An 18208-nucleotide genomic window follows, 5' to 3' on the forward strand; every position below is an offset into this window, starting at 1 on the left:
ACAAAACGCACAGCAACACGTAAACAAGTCTGCAAGTTGTGACATAAAGTTGTGACATAAACATAAATGTGTTTATGTTAATTATTGGTCAAGTACTGACCCAAACAACATGCCTGTTAAATAAAAGTAGCTAGCTACCTAATTTACAAATCCAGATTAGTTTTCATTGTCTTTGTCCGAGTTGAAAGGGGAGGGGGGGTACCTATCAGCATTTTGTCTGTTGGTACATGTTAGTTAGTTAATTTCATTTATTTTATTGAACCTTTATTGAACTAGGCAAGTCAGTTAAACAGCTCCCTAACACGTTTGAAGAATACACAGCCCCCACCATTCAATTAAATAATAACAAAAGATTATGAAAAGTAATAGATGTCTCTTCCAGTTCAGAAAATCTGTATCAACCTGTCTTTTAGTCAGGGCACTCCATGACAAACCATCCCTTCTGTCCTCTATCTGTAGAAAAGCAAGATAGAATTGATGCACACAGTACTGATTAAATGATCGATAGTTGTTGAGTGAATTCCAGGACAGACAAGAAGTGATAGTATTTTGACCTATGACCAGATCAAATGTGACCAACCTGAAGTGGGACTGGTGCCTGGCCACATACTGCCTCAGCGTTCTTCTCCTGATATGCTGGGGGGTTCCCACGACACTGCTGAACAACAAATCCACCAGGTTTTCTAAGAAGCCTGTGAAATAAATAAAATATCATCACTCAGTAAACATATTGCGAGAAAAAGAAATGCTCTGTAGTTTGGAGTGCACACAGGAATGTGTGCTGGTGTGGCTAAAATGCCAGGGCTGAATTTTGTCCCAGTACGCCTGTCACTGCTGCAAAATTCTCACACTCTTATTTTTGTCACAACCTGTGAAAATAGCTATTCTTGAAGATTTTACCTGCAGGTGTAGATAGCATTTTGGGACAATGGAGCACATTTCTGGACCTTTTGGTATTTGGTGCCACTTTAAATGCAGACTCTCAGCTGGAAAACTCATTATGGACGTTGCAGCTATTATATTACCGGATTTATTCCAAAAAGGACCTAAACAGCCAGGCGGTTTTATGGTTATAAGCCTGTTACAGTAAAGTGTTATTGGGCTATAATATTAACAACCATCACCTCATAAATGTAATATGCTCCTAGATATTTCACACAAAAGACAAACCTACTCACACTTCAAGGATATTTCGACATGGATGTGATTTTACCCAAACTGTTAATGCTACAAATCCCATTTGACGATGAGCAAGGTTGCATGTAACTGCTTTATCCTTGTGAAGAACGGTGTGACAACTACCTAGCTGGTGACAAAGAATCCCTGCCTTTGTTCTCGATTTCATCCGCTGTAACCCCCTGCCTCCTCCCCTCTCTCTCTCCTTTCTCCATCCCTTTCTGACTCCCTCTATTTGTTTTGTCTGCGCATCGAGCCAATGAGTCGACAGCGGGAGGAGTTATAAACTGAGAGCGGGGGGAACCCTACTCTAAAAGGGGACTAGGGAGTCTGTGGCTTGGGAACGGGGAGTCTTGGGAGAGTGACTTGGGTTGGTCGGAGTTGCATGCAGGACCGGGGTTCCTGAGCACCCCCCTCCTGGGACAGACACGCGAGATGCCACCCTCGCCAAGGAAATCTATCAAGGAGCGCGAGCTGTTCTCCCTGACCTCATCTCTACCATGTTGCTCGTAAGTGAATTAATTGTGACTTCTGGTCTTTTGTATTGTGTTACATTCCTTTAGCGATAGTTCATTGGAAAGCTGTTGGTCGGTGATGCTATTGCCCACAATAGTCCATAACATGCGAAAGAGCGGACTACAGATACATTACGTTATTCATATGCGCACGCAGAGAACGAAATCTAACAGTGGAGTGCCATACAATGAGATGTTTATTTAGATTTGATTTAGCGTCCTCGTTGCTTCAGCCTAGGCCAACTTGCCCATACTTTGTGAAAATAAAAGCCAGACGCAAATGATTTACTTTAATTAAATAGCTATTGCTCCCATTCACACCGACCACACACTGTAGACTATGGAGAGAAAATAATAAAATGGCACTGTTGGCATTTACTCAAATCGGCAGTTATTGTAATAGATTTTGTGAATCTTTTGGTTCAGAATGATTTTTATTACCGTTCCAATATAAGTAAGATGGCACGTTTCAAAGACGATGAGATTTAATTGCAACAACAAGCAATGTAGAATAGATCCACAAAACTCGTAAATTATTTAACTCTAACATTTAGATGCCGTAGGCGTAGATTGGCGTGTTTGGGGGCCCTACTGAAATAATAAATAGCTCTTCTCGGTTAAACTGAAGGGAATCCTCGTTTTCTTAAAACATACATTTAAAGCCTAAACTGAACTGAGAGCACTTTTTAAAACAGTTAAATCAAATCGAACATAAATTATGGTGAACAGGTCATGAACAGGTACAAATCTAAATGTCAGGCTAGATCTGATGTGTAATAAAGTGACCCAAAGTTCAATTTCTAATTGTCCAATAGTCAAACCCCTAATAGTGTTCAAGAACATGGATGAAGAACAGTCCTGAAATTCAGTTTAAAGGTCATTGGCTTGTCATTTGGAACTGATAAGAACAAGATGGAAAACGTGTAGGATGTCAGTGCCTAGTACAGCCTAATACAGCAGATATCAGCACCATAATAAACCGGTCTGCCCGACCTTACTCCACACAAGGACACAGAATCAAACACTATACGTTTTCCTTTTACTGTTACAGATAATAGTTATATTACTATGAACAGACTGCATAATCTTACTGTTTACACAAGTAGCTACTACTGTATAATCTAATACAAATATTTTACACCTACGAAAAGACCTAGAAGTCATTCTGTAGGGTTGTGTGTCATGATAAGGGATCAACATCCAGGGAGATTACCACAACTCCCTGTTTAACTGGTCAAGTCCGGATCAGCCAGGTAGGAGTTGGGAAATGTTATTAAAGACATAAATGTGACCTGGGAAAGCATGCAAGCCTGCAATCCATCATATACAGTAGGACTGGGTTCAGGGCCTTTCCATCCCTTGTGACCAAAAGTCCAACCCCAGGTAGAAAGTTAGAGGGAGGGAGAATTACGGAAAATGCTCAGTGTATGTAGACTATGTTTGTGTGAATCTATGTGTCTGTGCATGCATGATCCTGTCTGAGTGTGTTTGTAGCGCCCAAAGTAGAATATGAGTGAATCTGCTGTATTTTAAATGCCTGTGGGAATGTATGTATGTGTGTGTGTGTGTGTGTGTGTGTGTGTGTGCGGGCGTGTGTGTGTGCATGTGTGTGTGTACTGTGTATATGTGTCGGCTGGCATACAGGAGTGTAGCTATGCAGCAGGCAGGGAATGGCAGGCCATTCTCCAGATGTCTCCATAGCCTGGGAAAACCTGAAGCGTTTTGTTAAAAAGCCCTTTTATTCATTTCTCATGTCCATGGCCTCCTGGTGTTTGTCTATCTCTCTGTCGGCTGCTGCTGCTCAATTTAATACCTTGGCAATATGACTGTTATTACTGCTCATATCACAATAGAAGTATTGTGTGTGTGAGTGCGAGTGCGTGTGCGTGTGTAAGTATAAATTCTACAAATTGGAGAAATTGGATATAGTGCTGATCACACTATAGTCTAATCCTTAGTTTGCATGCAGTGAGTTTGCATACATCTGCTTATCATGAATGAGGTTTCCTTCTCTAAGCTGTGTTTGTATTGGGTCTGTGCTGAATTGTAGCGCCATAGTTTGATTACTATCGACTGTGCTACCCTGTAGGGGTCCTCAGTGAGACATGGATGTCGGTAGTCTTCAGTGACTTACATGTATGTGACTTATGTAGAAATGTCATCAAATTCAGCTATTGGTATCACAACTATTAAATCAACTATTCTCTCTCTTCCTCTCCCTCTCTCTTCATGTGAGAGGGATTTCGGGGGTACCACGGTCCTCCAGTTAGACTCAAACTAACCCCAGTCCCTCTCCATTTTCTGTTTGACCGGCAATTGTTTGCGGTGCAGGGCTGAGGAAGGTTTTTGGAAAGTCTGTGTTTTTATTTAGTGCAGTGGAACTGGATGTGACCACAGGGCATGACAAAACCAGTTAGCTGTTCTTATTCCACTCATTGGTTAAGTAAATCTAAATTAGTTGGCTCTGGATCTTTCTTTAGAGGTAACCTTTGATTTGTTCTCCTCATATAAGCATTTAAGCCTTTAACTGCCACATCCAAATGAGCTGCTAGACTGTGTGTGTGTGTGTGTGTGTGTGTGTGTGTGTGTGTGTGTGTGTGTGTGTGTGTGTGTGTGTGTGTGTGTGTGTGTGTGTGTGTGTGTGTGTGTGTGTGTGTGTATCTGTGTATCGGAGTGTGGTTTGTGTGCAGAGAATGTGTGTGTTAGGGGTTGTGAGTGGAGTCAGGCAGAGTGTTTGTATCCAAGAAAGACAGAGAGCAAGAGAGAAAGACACAGCCAGACAGAGTGAGAGAGAAAGAGAGAGACAGAGAATGAGAGAGAGAGTAAGAGAGAGATGGAGGGAGATGTGGAGAGAGTGTGGTTGTCATTACTATTCTAAGTATCTGGTAAAATTGAAAATTCATTAGGCTATATCCAAACCTGATATCGTATTTCACCTGAAGGCAGGCAGGAGGCAGAGACAGAAATGTCTTCAGGGTACAAGGTCACCACAATGTTGTTTTCTTTGACTTATGTACAGCAACTTAACCGGTTGTAATTACCATGACTTTGGACTGATTTCAATTGCAAATACTCTCTCTCCTACTGTGGTATCCTTTCCTGTGTCCTATACCCTATGAAAGTCTTGCCTACTTCCTGGTTCAAGTCACATGCTGTTTTTTTAATGAGCTTCAAGCGTATATCTTCGAATTCATGAAAATGGGGTCACTTAAGATAAATGTAAAATTATATTTGTGGATTAATTTAATTTTACCTATCCAGTGCCTTCAGAAAGTATTCATACCCCTTGACTTATTCCATATTTTGTTGTGTTACAGCCTGAATTCAAAACTGATTAAATTGTTTGTTTTTTCTCACCCATCTACACACAACACCCCATAATGACGAAGTAAAAACATGTTTGTAGAAATGTTTGCCATTTTATTGAAAATTATATACAAAAATACTGTCTCTCATTTACACAAGTATTCACACTCCCTAGTCAATACTTTGTAGAAGCATCTTTGGCAGCAATTACAGCTGTGAGTCTTTCTGGGTAGGTCTCTCTCTCTTTCTACACCTGGATTGTGCAATGTTTGCCCATTATTCTTCTGAAAATTCTTCAAGCTCTGTCAAATTGGTTGTTGATCTTTTTGGTAAGCAACTCCAGTGTAGATTTGGCCATGTGATTTAGGTTATTGTCCTGCTGAAAGTTGAATTAATCTCCCAGTGTCTGGTGGAAAGCAGACTGAACCAGGTTTTGCTCTAGGATTTTGCCATTCCGTACATTTTGTACCTGAAAAATGATTACAAGCATACCCATGACATGATGCAGCCACCACTATGCTTGAAAATATGGAGAGTGGTACTCAGTAATGTGTAGCATTGGATTTGCCCCAAACATAACACTTTGTATTCAGGATAAAAAAAATCTATTTCACTATTACTTTAGTGCCTTGTTGCAAACAAGATGCTTGTTTTGAAATATTTGTATTCTGTACAGGCTTCCTTCTTTTCTCTCATTCATTTACATTAGTATTGTGGAGTAACTACAATGTTGATGATCCATCCTCAGTTCTCTCTTATCACAGCCATTCAAGTCTGTAACTGTTTCAACGTCACCATTGGCCTCATGGTGATATGTCTGAGCGGTTTCCTTTCTCTCCGGCAACTGGGTGTATTGATACACCATCCAAAGTTGTAATTAACAACTTCACCATGCTCAAAGGGATATCCAATGTCTTCTTTTTTATTTCGACCCATCTACCAATAGGTTCCCTTCTTTTCAAGGCATTGGAAAACTTCCCTGGTCTTGGGGGTTGAATCTGTGTTTGAAATTCACTGCTCGACTTAGGGACCTTAAAGCTAATATTATGTGTGGGCTCTCGAGTGGCACAGCGGTCTAAGGCACTGCATCTCAGTGCTAGAGGCACCAAGTCACACTGACATGCCTAGTTAAATGAAAAAGTTAACAGAGATTAGATTCATAATTTTTGGTAGTCATTAAACACTGTTATTGCACACAGAGTGAGTCCATGCAACTTATGTGACTTAATTAAGCAACATTTTACCCCTGAACTTTAGGCTTGCCATAACGAAGTGGTTGGATACTCGAGACATTTGAGCTTTTTTAAAATGAATTTGTAAACATTTCTAAAAACATAATTCCTCTTTGACATTATGGGGTATTGTTTGTATGGGGCATTGTGTTTAATCCATTTTAAATTTAGGCTGTAACACAGCAAAATGTGGAAAAGTCAAGGGGTGTGAACACTATCTGTAGGCACTGTATGTAGATCAGTGATGTATCTAGAATAACAGTCCCTCTCTCTCTCTATTTCTCTCTCTCTCTCACTCCTGACAAATATCAGTTCAAACAGCCAACTCTTTCATAGTGTTTCACTCCATTATTCATTAATGTTAAAAAGGAACGTCATCCCTATTCCGTTTGTGTCGTAGTGGAGTTATCCATGCACATGGGAAAGTACAGTAAAAAAAAACTGATCAAACGCAAACCAGAACCCACACAAACCATGTTGCTAGCACACAACCACAGGGACATATTTAGTCAGTGCCACAATGCATAAGCAAGTTGCAACAGAGTTCAATGAAAAACCACTACAAACAGGGAGGATGGTATATTAAGGGCACATGTTGTGTCATTTCCCTAGCAACTACATTGCCTGGTATTTTCATGTTTGTCTCCATTGCCTTTACTCCATTTGTGACACGGGTCAATCAGAGTTTGCCCATTAGCTGCTTCCAGGGGGGCAACTGAACTAGAGGATCAAGGGTAATGTGTAGTGTTGTTTAGTCATGGTGGTGGCATGCCTGTTTGAGTCAATCAACTAGCTCCACAGTGACATCATCATCCCATGTCTTGATGATGACCCATCAGTGATGGATGTATAAGGAAATAAGCAAACAGGAAACCACTCACCCAGAGGCGGCACTCCTAGTGGCCGGAGACTTTAATGCAGGGAAACTTAAATCTGTTCTACCAAATCTCTATCAACATGTTAAATGTGCAACCAGAGGGATAAAAATTCTAAATCACCTATACTCCATACACAGAGACGCGTACAAAGCTCTCCCTGGCCCTCCATTTGGTAAATCCGACCACAACTCTATCCACCCGATTCCTGCTTACAAGCAAAAACTAAAGCAGGAACCACCAGTGACCTGGTCTATAAAATAATGGTCAGATGAAGCAGATGCTAAACTACAGGACTGTTTTGCTATCACAGACTGGAACATGTTCCAGGATTCTTCCGATCACATTGAGGAATACACCACATCAGTCACTGGCTTTATCAATAAGTGCATTGAGGACGTCGTCCCCACAGTGACTGTACGTACATACCCCAACCAGAAGCCATAGGCAACATTCGCACTGAGCTAAAGGGTAGAGCTGCCGCTTTCAAGGTGCGGGACTCTAACCCGGAAGCTTACAAGAAATCCTGCTATGCCCTGCGACAAACCATCAAACAGGCAAAGCTTCAATACAGGGCTAAGATTGAATCATACAACACCGGCTCTGACGCTTGTCGGATGTGGCAGGGCTTGCAAACTATTACAGACTACAAAGGGAAGCACAGACGCAAGCTGCCCAGTGACACGAGGCTACCAGATGAGCTAAATCACTTCTATGCTCGCTTCGAGGCAAGCAACACTGAGGCATGCATGAGAGCATCAGCTGTTCCGGACGACTGTGTGATCACGCTCTCCGTAGCCGACATGAGTAAGACCTTTACACAGGTCAACATACACAAGGCTGTGGGGCCAGATGGATTACCAGGACGTGTGCTCTCGGCATGTGCTCACCAACTGGCAGGTGTCTTCACTGACATTTTCAACATGTCCCTGATTGGGTCTGTAATACCAACATGCTTCAAGCAGACCACCATAGTCCCTGTGCCCAAGAACACAAAGGCAACCTGCCTAAATGACTACAGACCCATAGCACTCACGTCCGTAGCCATGAAGTGCTTTGAAAGGCTGGTCATTGCTCACATCAACACCATTATCCCAGAAACCCTAGACCCACTCCAATTTGTATACCGCCCAAACAGATCCACAGAGGATGCAATCTGTATTGCACTCTACACTGCCCTTTCCCACCTGGACAAAAGGAACACCTATGTGAGAATGCTGTTCATTGACTACAGCTCAGCGTTCAACACCATAGTACCCTCAAAGCTCACCACCAAACTAAGGATCCTGGGAATAAACACCTCCCTCTGCAACTGGATCCTGGACTTCCTGACAGGCCGCCCCCAGGTGGTGAGGGTAGGTAGCAACACATCTGCCACGCTGATCCTCAACACCGGAGCTCCCCAGGGGTGCGTGCTCAGTCCCCACCTGTACTCCTTTTTAACCCATGACTTCATGGCCAGGCACGACTCCAACACCATCATTAAGATTGCTGACGACACAACAGTGGTAGGCCTGATCACGACAACGACAAGACAGCCTATAGGGAGGAGGTCAGAGACCTGGCCGGGTGGTGCCAGAATAACAACCTCTCCCTCAACGTAACCAAGACTAAGGAGATGTAATAGCTACAGTGGAGCAGGTTGAGAGCTTCAAATTCCTTGGTGTCCACATCAACAACAAACTAGATTGGTCCAAACACACCAAGACAGTTGTGAAAAGGGCACGACAAAGTCTATTCCCCCTCAGGAAACTAAAGATTTGGCATGGGTCCTGAGATCCTCAAAAGGTTCAACAGCTGCAACATCGAGAGCATCCTGACCGGTTGCATCACTGCCTGGTACGGCAATTGCCCAAGTCTAGGACAAAAAGGCTGCTCAACAGTTTTTACCTCCAAGCCATAAGACTCCTGAACAGGTAACCAAATGGTTACCCGGACTATTTGCATTGTGTGCCTCCCCCAAACCCCTCTTTTACGCTGCTGATACTCTCTGTTTATCATATATGCATAGTCACTTTAACTATACATTCATGTACATACTACCTAAATGGCCCGACCAACTAGTGCTCCCGCACATTGGCTAACCGGGCTATCTGCATTGTGTCTCGCCACCCGCCAACCTCTCTTTTTACGCTTCTGCTACTCTCTGTTCATCATATATGCATAGTCACTTTAACGATACCTACATGTACATACTATCTCAATCAGCCTGACTAACAGGTGTGTGTATATAGCCTTGCTAATCTTTTTTCAAATGTATTTTTACTGTTGTTTTATTTCTTTACTTACCTACACACACACACACACACACACATACCTTTTTTTTCCTTTTTTGGTTAGAGCCTGTAAGTAAGCATTTCACTGTAAGGTCTACTACACCTGTTGTATTCACGTGACAAATAAACTTTGATTTGATTTGATCTGGCTCTGTGTGTGTCATGCTTTAACCCCCTGGTGGCCAGACTAATGTACTACACTAACAAACAGCTGGGGGCAGCTGAAGAACAGGATAGTGGTGCCATGCACTTATGGATTGTGCTCAGGGACACACACACACATATACTCATATGTACACACTCACATGCACAGGCAGACACACACACACACACCACACGCAGCAAGCACGATCACACACACACAGACGCACCACACACACAACATGCACAAACATACACAGCATGTGAGCAGGTGGATGTGTGAGAGAGAGGAGTGGGAGTGGGAGATATAATGAAGGAGGAAAGTAGAAAGGGGAAGAGATGGAGGAAGGGGGAGGGATGGAGGTAGAACTGTCTGGAAATCATTCAGGCAGAAGGCAGATGTTCCAGATGTCTCTGGATGTAGCTGTAACAGAAGTAGAAACACACACACAGAATGGGCAGAGTGGTCCAGAGGGTGTATTGAGGATTGTTGTTTTTCTTCTTCTAATTTAGCCAAAGCCAGTTCAATGGGCCGAATCAAACAGGCCAGCTAATTGCTCTGATTAGAACATGAAGCCTACAAACAGATGGGAAAGGTCAATGCACCACTACGCCACAGGCATTCCAATCCAACAGTCATAGTGACGTTTCCTCTACGGTTGGAAGAGTTTCTGTGAACCACTGTTCCACTCATTGAGATGCTGTTGGATTATCTTGTAAATCATTGAGATTATCTCTTCCCTCTCGCACACACCATGTGTATACAAACACATGCGCAGCAGTCATCCTAATTATAGCCACCAAGCCTCAAGAAAAAACATCCAACAGTACAAAGATCATTTCTGTGGTCTAGCATAGATCAGTACTCATTTTAATACAAAGGTGTCAGTCATGGTTATGATTTGAAAATTAGATTTGAAAATGAAGTTACAGTTTTGGAATGAGATTATATCAGCAGGTTGGTATAAAATAATTTAGTTAAAGACACAAGATATTCTTGAGATTCTTTAAATTAGTTTATAGTCATAGAATCAGTCCCATTGTCTGTAGTATTTCTGTACCTGATGCTGCTGCAGACTCTAATGTGGTTCCTGTGGTTGGTCTCCCCCCTGCAGGTGGCTGAAGGTAGTTCTGTGCAGCCACATGCGCAATCTATGGATGGTGCTCATGGCCCTCACTGTGCTCTGTGTGGCCATCCAGATCCTAGGAGTCGTCTGGCAATCCAGGTGAGTCTGATGCTACTGTACATACACATGTAGGATCTTTATTTGATCAACTGGTTGCAGGAGAACTTTCCTGCAAAGCAGGAAATGTAAAACTTGTAGTCTATTTTAGGTTATATAAGGTTTTTAAAGATTTGTCATTTCCATTTAGACATTTTAGGCTTGATTTTAAATTATGATAAATGTAACATCCACTACAAAAATGTCCATTAATTATAATCCACTGTTGTTACAGGATCATTTTCCTGCTGTAGCAAACTGGCTCAAATTAAGATCCTACATCTGTAGGTATTAGGTCAGATCTTCATACTACCTGGATTGGTATTACTGGCAGTGAAACCAGAGAGGAATGGGTGAAACGAGAGGATTTTTCTATGAGAGAATGTCGAATTGAGTGAGGCTTGTTTGATCGAATATACATTCGGAAAGTATTCAGACCTCTTGACTTTTTCAAAATGTTCTTACGTTACAGCCTTATTAAATTGTTATTTTTCCCCTCATCAATCTACACACAACACCCCATATTGACAAAGCAAACATTTTTAAAATATAAAAGGTTTTCAGGTTTCTCTAGAACTGTTAGATCAGGTTCAAGTCCGGGCTCTGGACATTCGGAGACTTGTCCTCGAAGCCTCTCCTCCGTTGTCTTGGCTGTGTGCTTAGGGTCGTTGTCCTGTTGGAAGGTGGACCTTTGCCCCAGTCTGAGGTCCTGAGCGCTCTTTTCATCAAGGATCTCTCTGTACTTTGCTCCGTTCATTTTTCACTCGATCCTGATTAGTCTCCCAGTCCCTGCCGCTGAAAAGCATCCCTACAGCATGATGCTGCCACCACCATGCTTCACCGTAGGGATGGTGCCAAGTTTCCTCCAGACATGACGCTTGGCATTCAGGCCAAAGACTTCAATCTTGGTTTCATCAGACCAGAGAATCTTGTTTCTCATGGTCTGAGAGTCCTTTTGGTGGCTTTTGGCAAACTCCAAGCGGGCTGTCATATGCCTTTTACTGAGAAGTGGCTTCCGTCTGTCCACTCTACCATAAAGACCTGATTGGTGGAGTGCTGCAGAGATGGTTGTCCTTCTGGAAGATTTTCCCATATCCACAGAGGAACTCTGGAGCTCTGTCAGAGAGACCATTGGGTTCTTGGTCACCTCCCTGACCAAGGCCCTTCTCCCCCGATTGCTCAGTTTGGCCAGACGGCCACCTCTAGGAAGAGTCTTGGTGGTTCCAAACTTCATTCATTTAAGAATGATTGAGGCCACTGTGTCTTGGGGACCTTCAATGATGCAGAAATGTTTTAGTAACCTTCCCCAGATATGTGCACAATCCTGTCTCTATGGACAATTCCTTTGACCTCATGGCTTGGTTTTTGCTCTGACGTGCACTGTCAAATGTGGAACCTTATATAGACAGGTGTGTGCATTTCAAAATCATGTCCAATCAATTGAATTTACCACAGGTGGAAGTTGTAGAAACATCTATGGGATTGTAAATGGAAACAGGGTGGCCCTGATGTCAATTTAAAATCTTATAGCAAAGGGTCTGAATACTTATGTAAATAAGGTTTCTGTTTTTATTTTTTTATATACATTTGCAAACATTTAAAAAAAAACTGTTTTCACTTTGTCATTATGGGGTATTGTAGTTTAACATGTAAAACATGTCATTTAATCCAGTTTAGAATAAGGCTGTAACGTAACAAAAATTTGGGAAAAGTAAGGTGGTCTGAATACTTTCTGAATGCACTGTAAGTTTCGCAACCTTTAGTCTGTTACAAATGTACTGATATAAGTGGATGCACTTGGAATTCTGACAACTTTGAGAAAAACGACTGTTGTTCACACACGTATCTGCCCTTTCATTGGCTAGAATAGTCCCACCTGATCGCACCTGCCTTCAATCATTGAGGACATGTATTTTGATTGTTAGAGTGGTCACTCTCCTAACTTGTCAATATAATAGATCATGTTTGGTGAAACTAACAAGCTTTTACATTCCACTTCACTGTTCTGGATAATTGTTTTGTTTTGAAACAGGCTGACAGTGATTGGCTAACTGTAGTCTAACATTGTTTGGTTTCAGGAATGATAAGATGTTAAGCGAGAAGCTCCTGAATGTGCAGTTCACCATCAAGATCCAGAGAACGCTCCCGACGGAGCAGAGGGACTGGGTACACTTGCGCTCTTCGCACACCCCTGTTGTAGAAGAGGAAATGAGGTCACAGGAGGAAGGAGCTCTTAAACAACGGGCCAAAGGGAAGCAGAAGGTAGCAGAACATCAACATGGCAGAGATGAGTCAGGGGTGGAGAGGCGTGTCCAGGAGCATCACCAACATCTAAAGCTCTCATACACTGTCAATAAGGTCAAAGACTCTAGGAAAGAGGCCAGGGGTAAAGTTTCAGCAGTAAAGGCAGCCCTGCCCAAAGTCACACTGGGTGATGATGAGTTGGATTTGGGGGTTCCTGGGTCTGTAGTTCTCCAGCTGGGCCACCCATCTATCAAAGTGGTATCCACCTTACCATACAAACCTCCCGAACTCCTCTCAACCAATCAGCTGAAGAGTAGAAATAGCCCTGCCCCTTTAGGCACCGACTCTGTAGTTGCCGGGGTGATAAACGAGGTGAAATCTGAGGTAGCCAGCGCCCCCTGTCGGCCGAAGAACCACATCGTCTTTCTCAAGACGCACAAAACGGCCAGCAGCACCATCCTGAACATCTTATATCGCTATGGCGACAGCCGCAATCTGACCTTCGCCCTTCCACTGAACAAGCACAGCCAGCTGTTCTATCCCTTCTTCTTCGCCTCACACTTTGTGGAGGGAGTGAGGAGCCGCAGTGTCAAAGAGTTCAACATCATGTGCAACCACATGAGGTTCAGACCACCAGAGGTGAGTTCTATCATCATAGCACAGGAGGTTGGTGGCACTTTAATTGGGGAGGACAGGCTTGTGGTAATGTCTGGAGCAGAATCAATTAAATGCTATCAGATACATCAAACACATTGTTTCCATCAAACTCATGGTTTCCATGTGTTTGATGACATTCCATTTGCTCTGTTCCGGCCATTATTATGAGCCGTCCTCCCCTAAGCAGCCTCCACTGCATCATAGGTAATATTGAGGTTCAGACTAACACAATATTAATTTTGCTAGATTTTTTAGCCAATAATTGTTAAATTATTATACACCACCAAGGCATCCCACTAACACATTTTGTTCTTGTTTTGGTCTTTTCTGTTGTGTCTCAGGTGAGGAAAGTGATGCCCCAGGACACGTTCTACTTCTCCATCCTGAAGAACCCCGTTGCCATGATGGAGTCCATTTTCATCTACTACAAGAGCATCCCCGCCTTCCACAAGGCCCGCAGCCTGGATGACTTCCTTGACAATGGTTGGCGTGGTTACAACACCTCCCTGCCCAACAACCATTATGCCCGTAACATCCTGACCTTTGACTTTGGCTTCGACAACAACGTCGTAACAGATACACCCGGAGACCTGGAGACGCGGGGTGCCAAAGCCATTGGCGCCATTGAGCAGGACTTCCACCTCATCCTCATCTCAGAGTACTTTGACGAGTCCATGATCCTGCTCAAGCGCGCCCTCTGCTGGTCTCTGGACGATGTCGTCTCCTTTAAGTTGAACAGCCGAAGCGAGCGCACACGGCACATGCTCTCCCCGCACACCGCCGACAAGATCAGAGCCTGGAATGCCCTTGACTGGCAGCTCTACCTGCACTTTAACATCACCTTCTGGCGACGCGTGGACGCTACTGTGGGGCGTGAGGAGATGAGACGGGAGGTGACTCGGCTGCAGGAGCGACGTGCCGAACTAGCCAAAACCTGCCTGAAGGATGGTGGTGCAGTGGACCCGTCGCAGGTGAAGGACGCCGGACTGAAGCCCTTTCAGTACGGGGCGGCCATCATCCAGGGCTACAACCTGAACCCTGGGCTGGTTGGGCCTACCAAAACACACTGTCAGAACCTGGTCACTCCAGAGCTGCAGTACACAGACACTCTCTACACCAAGCAGTTCCCTGAGCTTGCCGCCAGGCAGAGACAGGCTGCCAAACTGGTCGCCTCACAGCGTCAGCCTAGTTCAGTTAAGGTCAACCCGAACAAAGCAGCCATGACAGGGCCGGTGAGGGTGAGAGAGGCCAGACACAGTAGGACAGCCAGGAGTGGACATAGAAACCCTCATGCTCAGAAACAAAATGACCTCCCCTCAAGTGCCCTGTCTAAAATCACTGCAGCTAGAAGTGACAGAAACATGCCTTAAGGGGGGGCTCTTTTAACACAGACTGGGGACTAGTGGGAAGATCCACAGGAGCTCATTGCTGCTGCGTACTGGGGACTTTTTAAGCTGAACAGCCAATGGCTATGTTTTGTCTATACAGTGAGGACCTTTCGCTGCACATTATGTTCACTCTGGCTGGCTGCAGTGCACAGGGTCAGTTGGCTGACTTTGGCGGCACTAGGAAGCTAGGGAAGCTCTAGTGTTTCTGCCAAACGATGCTGGACCTGTGTGGGTGGAGGGGATGGAATTGGGGGACGAGAGAAGGAAGAGTAGGAAAGAGAAGGAGAGTGCACCTGGGGTGACTGTCCTGCCTTGACTGGTTGGACTGGAAGTAGCCTTTTGTGGCACACATCCCCTAAACCCTCTCATCTAATATTTCCCCTTGATCTTGTTACACCCTGAGGTTTACAATTTGAACCCTTGAGGTGTACAGTCGTGGTCAAACGTTTTGAGAATGACACAAATATAAATTTTCACAAAGTCTGCTGCCTCAGTTTGTATGATGGCAATTTGCATATACTCCAGAATATTATGAAGAGTGATCAGATGAATTGCAATTAATTGCAAATTCTTTCTTTGCCATGCACATGAATTGAATTCCCCCCAAAACATGTCCACTGCATTTCAGCCCTGCCACAAAAGGACCAACTGACATCATGTCAGTAATTATCTCGTTAACACAGGTGTGAGTGTTGACGAGGACAAGGCTGGAGATCACTCTATCATGCTGATTGAGTTCGAATAACAGACTGGAAGCTTCAAAAGGAGGGTGGGGCTTGGAATCATTGTTCTTCCTCTGTCAATCATGGTTACCTGCAAGGAAACACGTGCCATCATCATTGCTTTGCACACAAAGGGCTTCACAGGCAAGGATATTGCTGCCAGTACGATTGCACCTAAATCAACCGGAAAGCATCCGGAAAAAAGCTTGTCCGGAGAAGACAAGGTGAGCGCTACCATCAGTCCTGTGTCATGCCAACAGTAAAGCATCCTGAGACCATTCATTTGTGGGGTTGCTTCTCAGACAAGGGAGTGGGCTCACTCACAATTTTGCCTAAGAACACAGCCATGAATAAAGAACGGTACCAACACATCCTTCGAGAGCAACTTTTCCCAACCATCCAGGAACAGTTTGGTGACGAACAATGCCTTTTCCAGCATGATGGAGCACCTTGCCATAAGTCAAAAGTGATAACTAAGTGGCTCGGGGAACAAAACATTGATATTTTGGGTCCATGGCCAGGAAACTCCCCAAACCTTAATCCCATTGAGAACTTGTGGTCAATCCTCAAGAGGCGGGTGGACAACCAAAAATCCACAAATTCTGACAAACTCCAAGCATTGATTATGCAAGAATGGGCTGCCATCAGTCAGGATGTGGCCCAGTTAATTGACAGCATGCCAGGGCGGATTGCAGAGGCCTTGAAAAATAAGTGTCAACACTGCAAATATTGACTCTTTCCATCAACTTCATGTAATTGTCAGTAATAGCCTTTGACACTTCTGAAATGCTTGTAATTATACTTCAGTATTCCATAGTAACATCTGACAAAAATATCTAGACACTGAAGCAGCAAAGTTTGTGGAAATTAATATTTGTGTCATTCTCAAAACGTTTGGCTACGACTGTACAATGGTTTGAATGGGACATACTTGATACCATTGATTAAATTGGTTGGGGTTGGGTAAGACCTGCAGTACAGTCTGTCTGCTAACACCAAAAGACAAGCAAATACCTCCACTTTACCATGTGGTCTCTCATTTAGACAGGAAATATCTCAGGTCTCATTTCTCCGAGTTGATCTAATCTTTACTCAGAGATAAGGTGGCTCAATTTGGAGATTAATAAAATACATGATGGTCTGGTAAATATGTAGACATCAGAGGAGGCTGGTGGGAGGAGCTATAGGAGGAGAACGAGCTCATTGTAATGGCTTCAATGGAATCAATGGAATGGTTCCAAACACATCAAACCCATGAAAACAAGGTGTTTGACTCCGTTGCATTGATTCAATTCCAGCCATTAGAATGAGCCCATTCTCCTATAGCTCCTCCCACCAACCTCCTCTGGTAGAGATTTAAGGGAAATTGGTTTTCGTCAAGATGTAGTCAAGATGTATAGAAATACAATTCCAGAATGTTTAACTTAAGAGCACATCTCAGCTCTTCTGATACCACCTAAAGAGAGCAAGGGCTTGTAACATTCTGTAATCATAGATTTGTACATAAACTCAAATGCAGACAGCAGAAAGTTCCTAGAATTGTATCATCCTTTTAGGTTAGTAACTGAGAGAGATTGAGTTACTGAAGTTATTCAGTAACTGAAAGACATTCAGTAGGCCACTATGGGAAAAAAATCAGTTACCAAGACATAACAATGGAGCTCTCGATTCTCACTGAGATGGGAATCACATTAAAATATTGTATTTCTTAGAAGACCAAATGATTCGTCTCTTTAAATTAAAGTGTGCTTTTACAGTTTTTTACAATCACTTTGGCACTAATTTCAGAACCTTGATGTCATTTTTCAAAACTCTAGACACAAAACTACAGTACACATAAAGCTAACATAATTTGTTCATTGAACTAAAATCACCTGTTAAGTATGACACAACTTAACATCAAAGTATTACCATTTCAAAATGCAATTCACACATTACATCTGAAATGACTGTCTATTCATTTCATTACAATGATCTAACTATCAATTGATACAACTCCTCAAAATGATAAGTGTGTTGCATTACTCTTAAAGCATAGTTTTATGGAAACTGACTAACAATATTCCATGTTTAGATCATGAAAGTTTCAGGATAACGAGATCCATTGACACCAATTACCGTGGAACATAAACCAACTGGACTACATTATCTATGGATGTAATATTTAATCATCATTCTTTATCAGTCACTGTTTCTATGGTACCATGTACCACTTTTCCAGACCATGTTTTCAGATTTGACATTACTGTACACTCACCGGCCACTTATCTAGTACTGGGTAGGACCCCTTTTGCCTCCACAACAGCCTGAATTATTCACGGTGTTGTACGATAAGAGAAGCCCTTCTGCACACCACTGTTTTAAACAGCTGTTATTTGAGCATTTGTAGGCTTTCTGTTAGCTTGAATGAGTCTGGACACTCTCCTCTGACCTCTCTCATTAACAAGGTGTTT

At 43.2% G+C, this 18208-nt stretch overlaps 1 protein-coding gene across 1 annotated transcript; it reads left to right on the forward strand.

Annotated features, from left to right (window-relative positions):
* Positions 1-1464: 1464 nt before the first annotated feature.
* On the forward strand, positions 1465-15769 carry LOC110507951 (galactose-3-O-sulfotransferase 2). Its single transcript, XM_021588374.2, has 4 exons — positions 1465-1685; positions 10637-10747; positions 12823-13627; positions 13987-15769. The coding sequence occupies exons 1-4, from the start codon at positions 1612-1614 to the stop codon at positions 15013-15015; spliced, it is 2019 nt and encodes a 672-aa protein (XP_021444049.2). The 5' UTR covers positions 1465-1611; the 3' UTR covers positions 15016-15769.
* Positions 15770-18208: the final 2439 nt, after the last annotated feature.

The sequence above is a fragment of the Oncorhynchus mykiss genome, chromosome 27 (genome assembly GCF_013265735.2).
Source record: "Oncorhynchus mykiss isolate Arlee chromosome 27, USDA_OmykA_1.1, whole genome shotgun sequence".
Taxonomy (NCBI): Eukaryota; Metazoa; Chordata; class Actinopteri; order Salmoniformes; family Salmonidae; genus Oncorhynchus; species Oncorhynchus mykiss.

What these genes read in the sequence shown, in the direction of transcription:
- LOC110507951 (XM_021588374.2), top strand. Translation starts at nt 1,612, where the DNA reads ATGCCACCCTCGCCAAGGAAATCTATCAAGGAGCGCGAGCTGTTCTCC. An exon ending in TCATCTCTACCATGTTGCTC is followed by an intron (nt 1,686 to 10,636) that starts GTAAGTGAATTA and finishes TCCCCCCTGCAG; the next exon opens with GTGGCTGAAGGTAGTTCTGT. An exon ending in TGAGGTTCAGACCACCAGAG is followed by an intron (nt 13,628 to 13,986) that starts GTGAGTTCTATC and finishes GTTGTGTCTCAG; the next exon opens with GTGAGGAAAGTGATGCCCCA.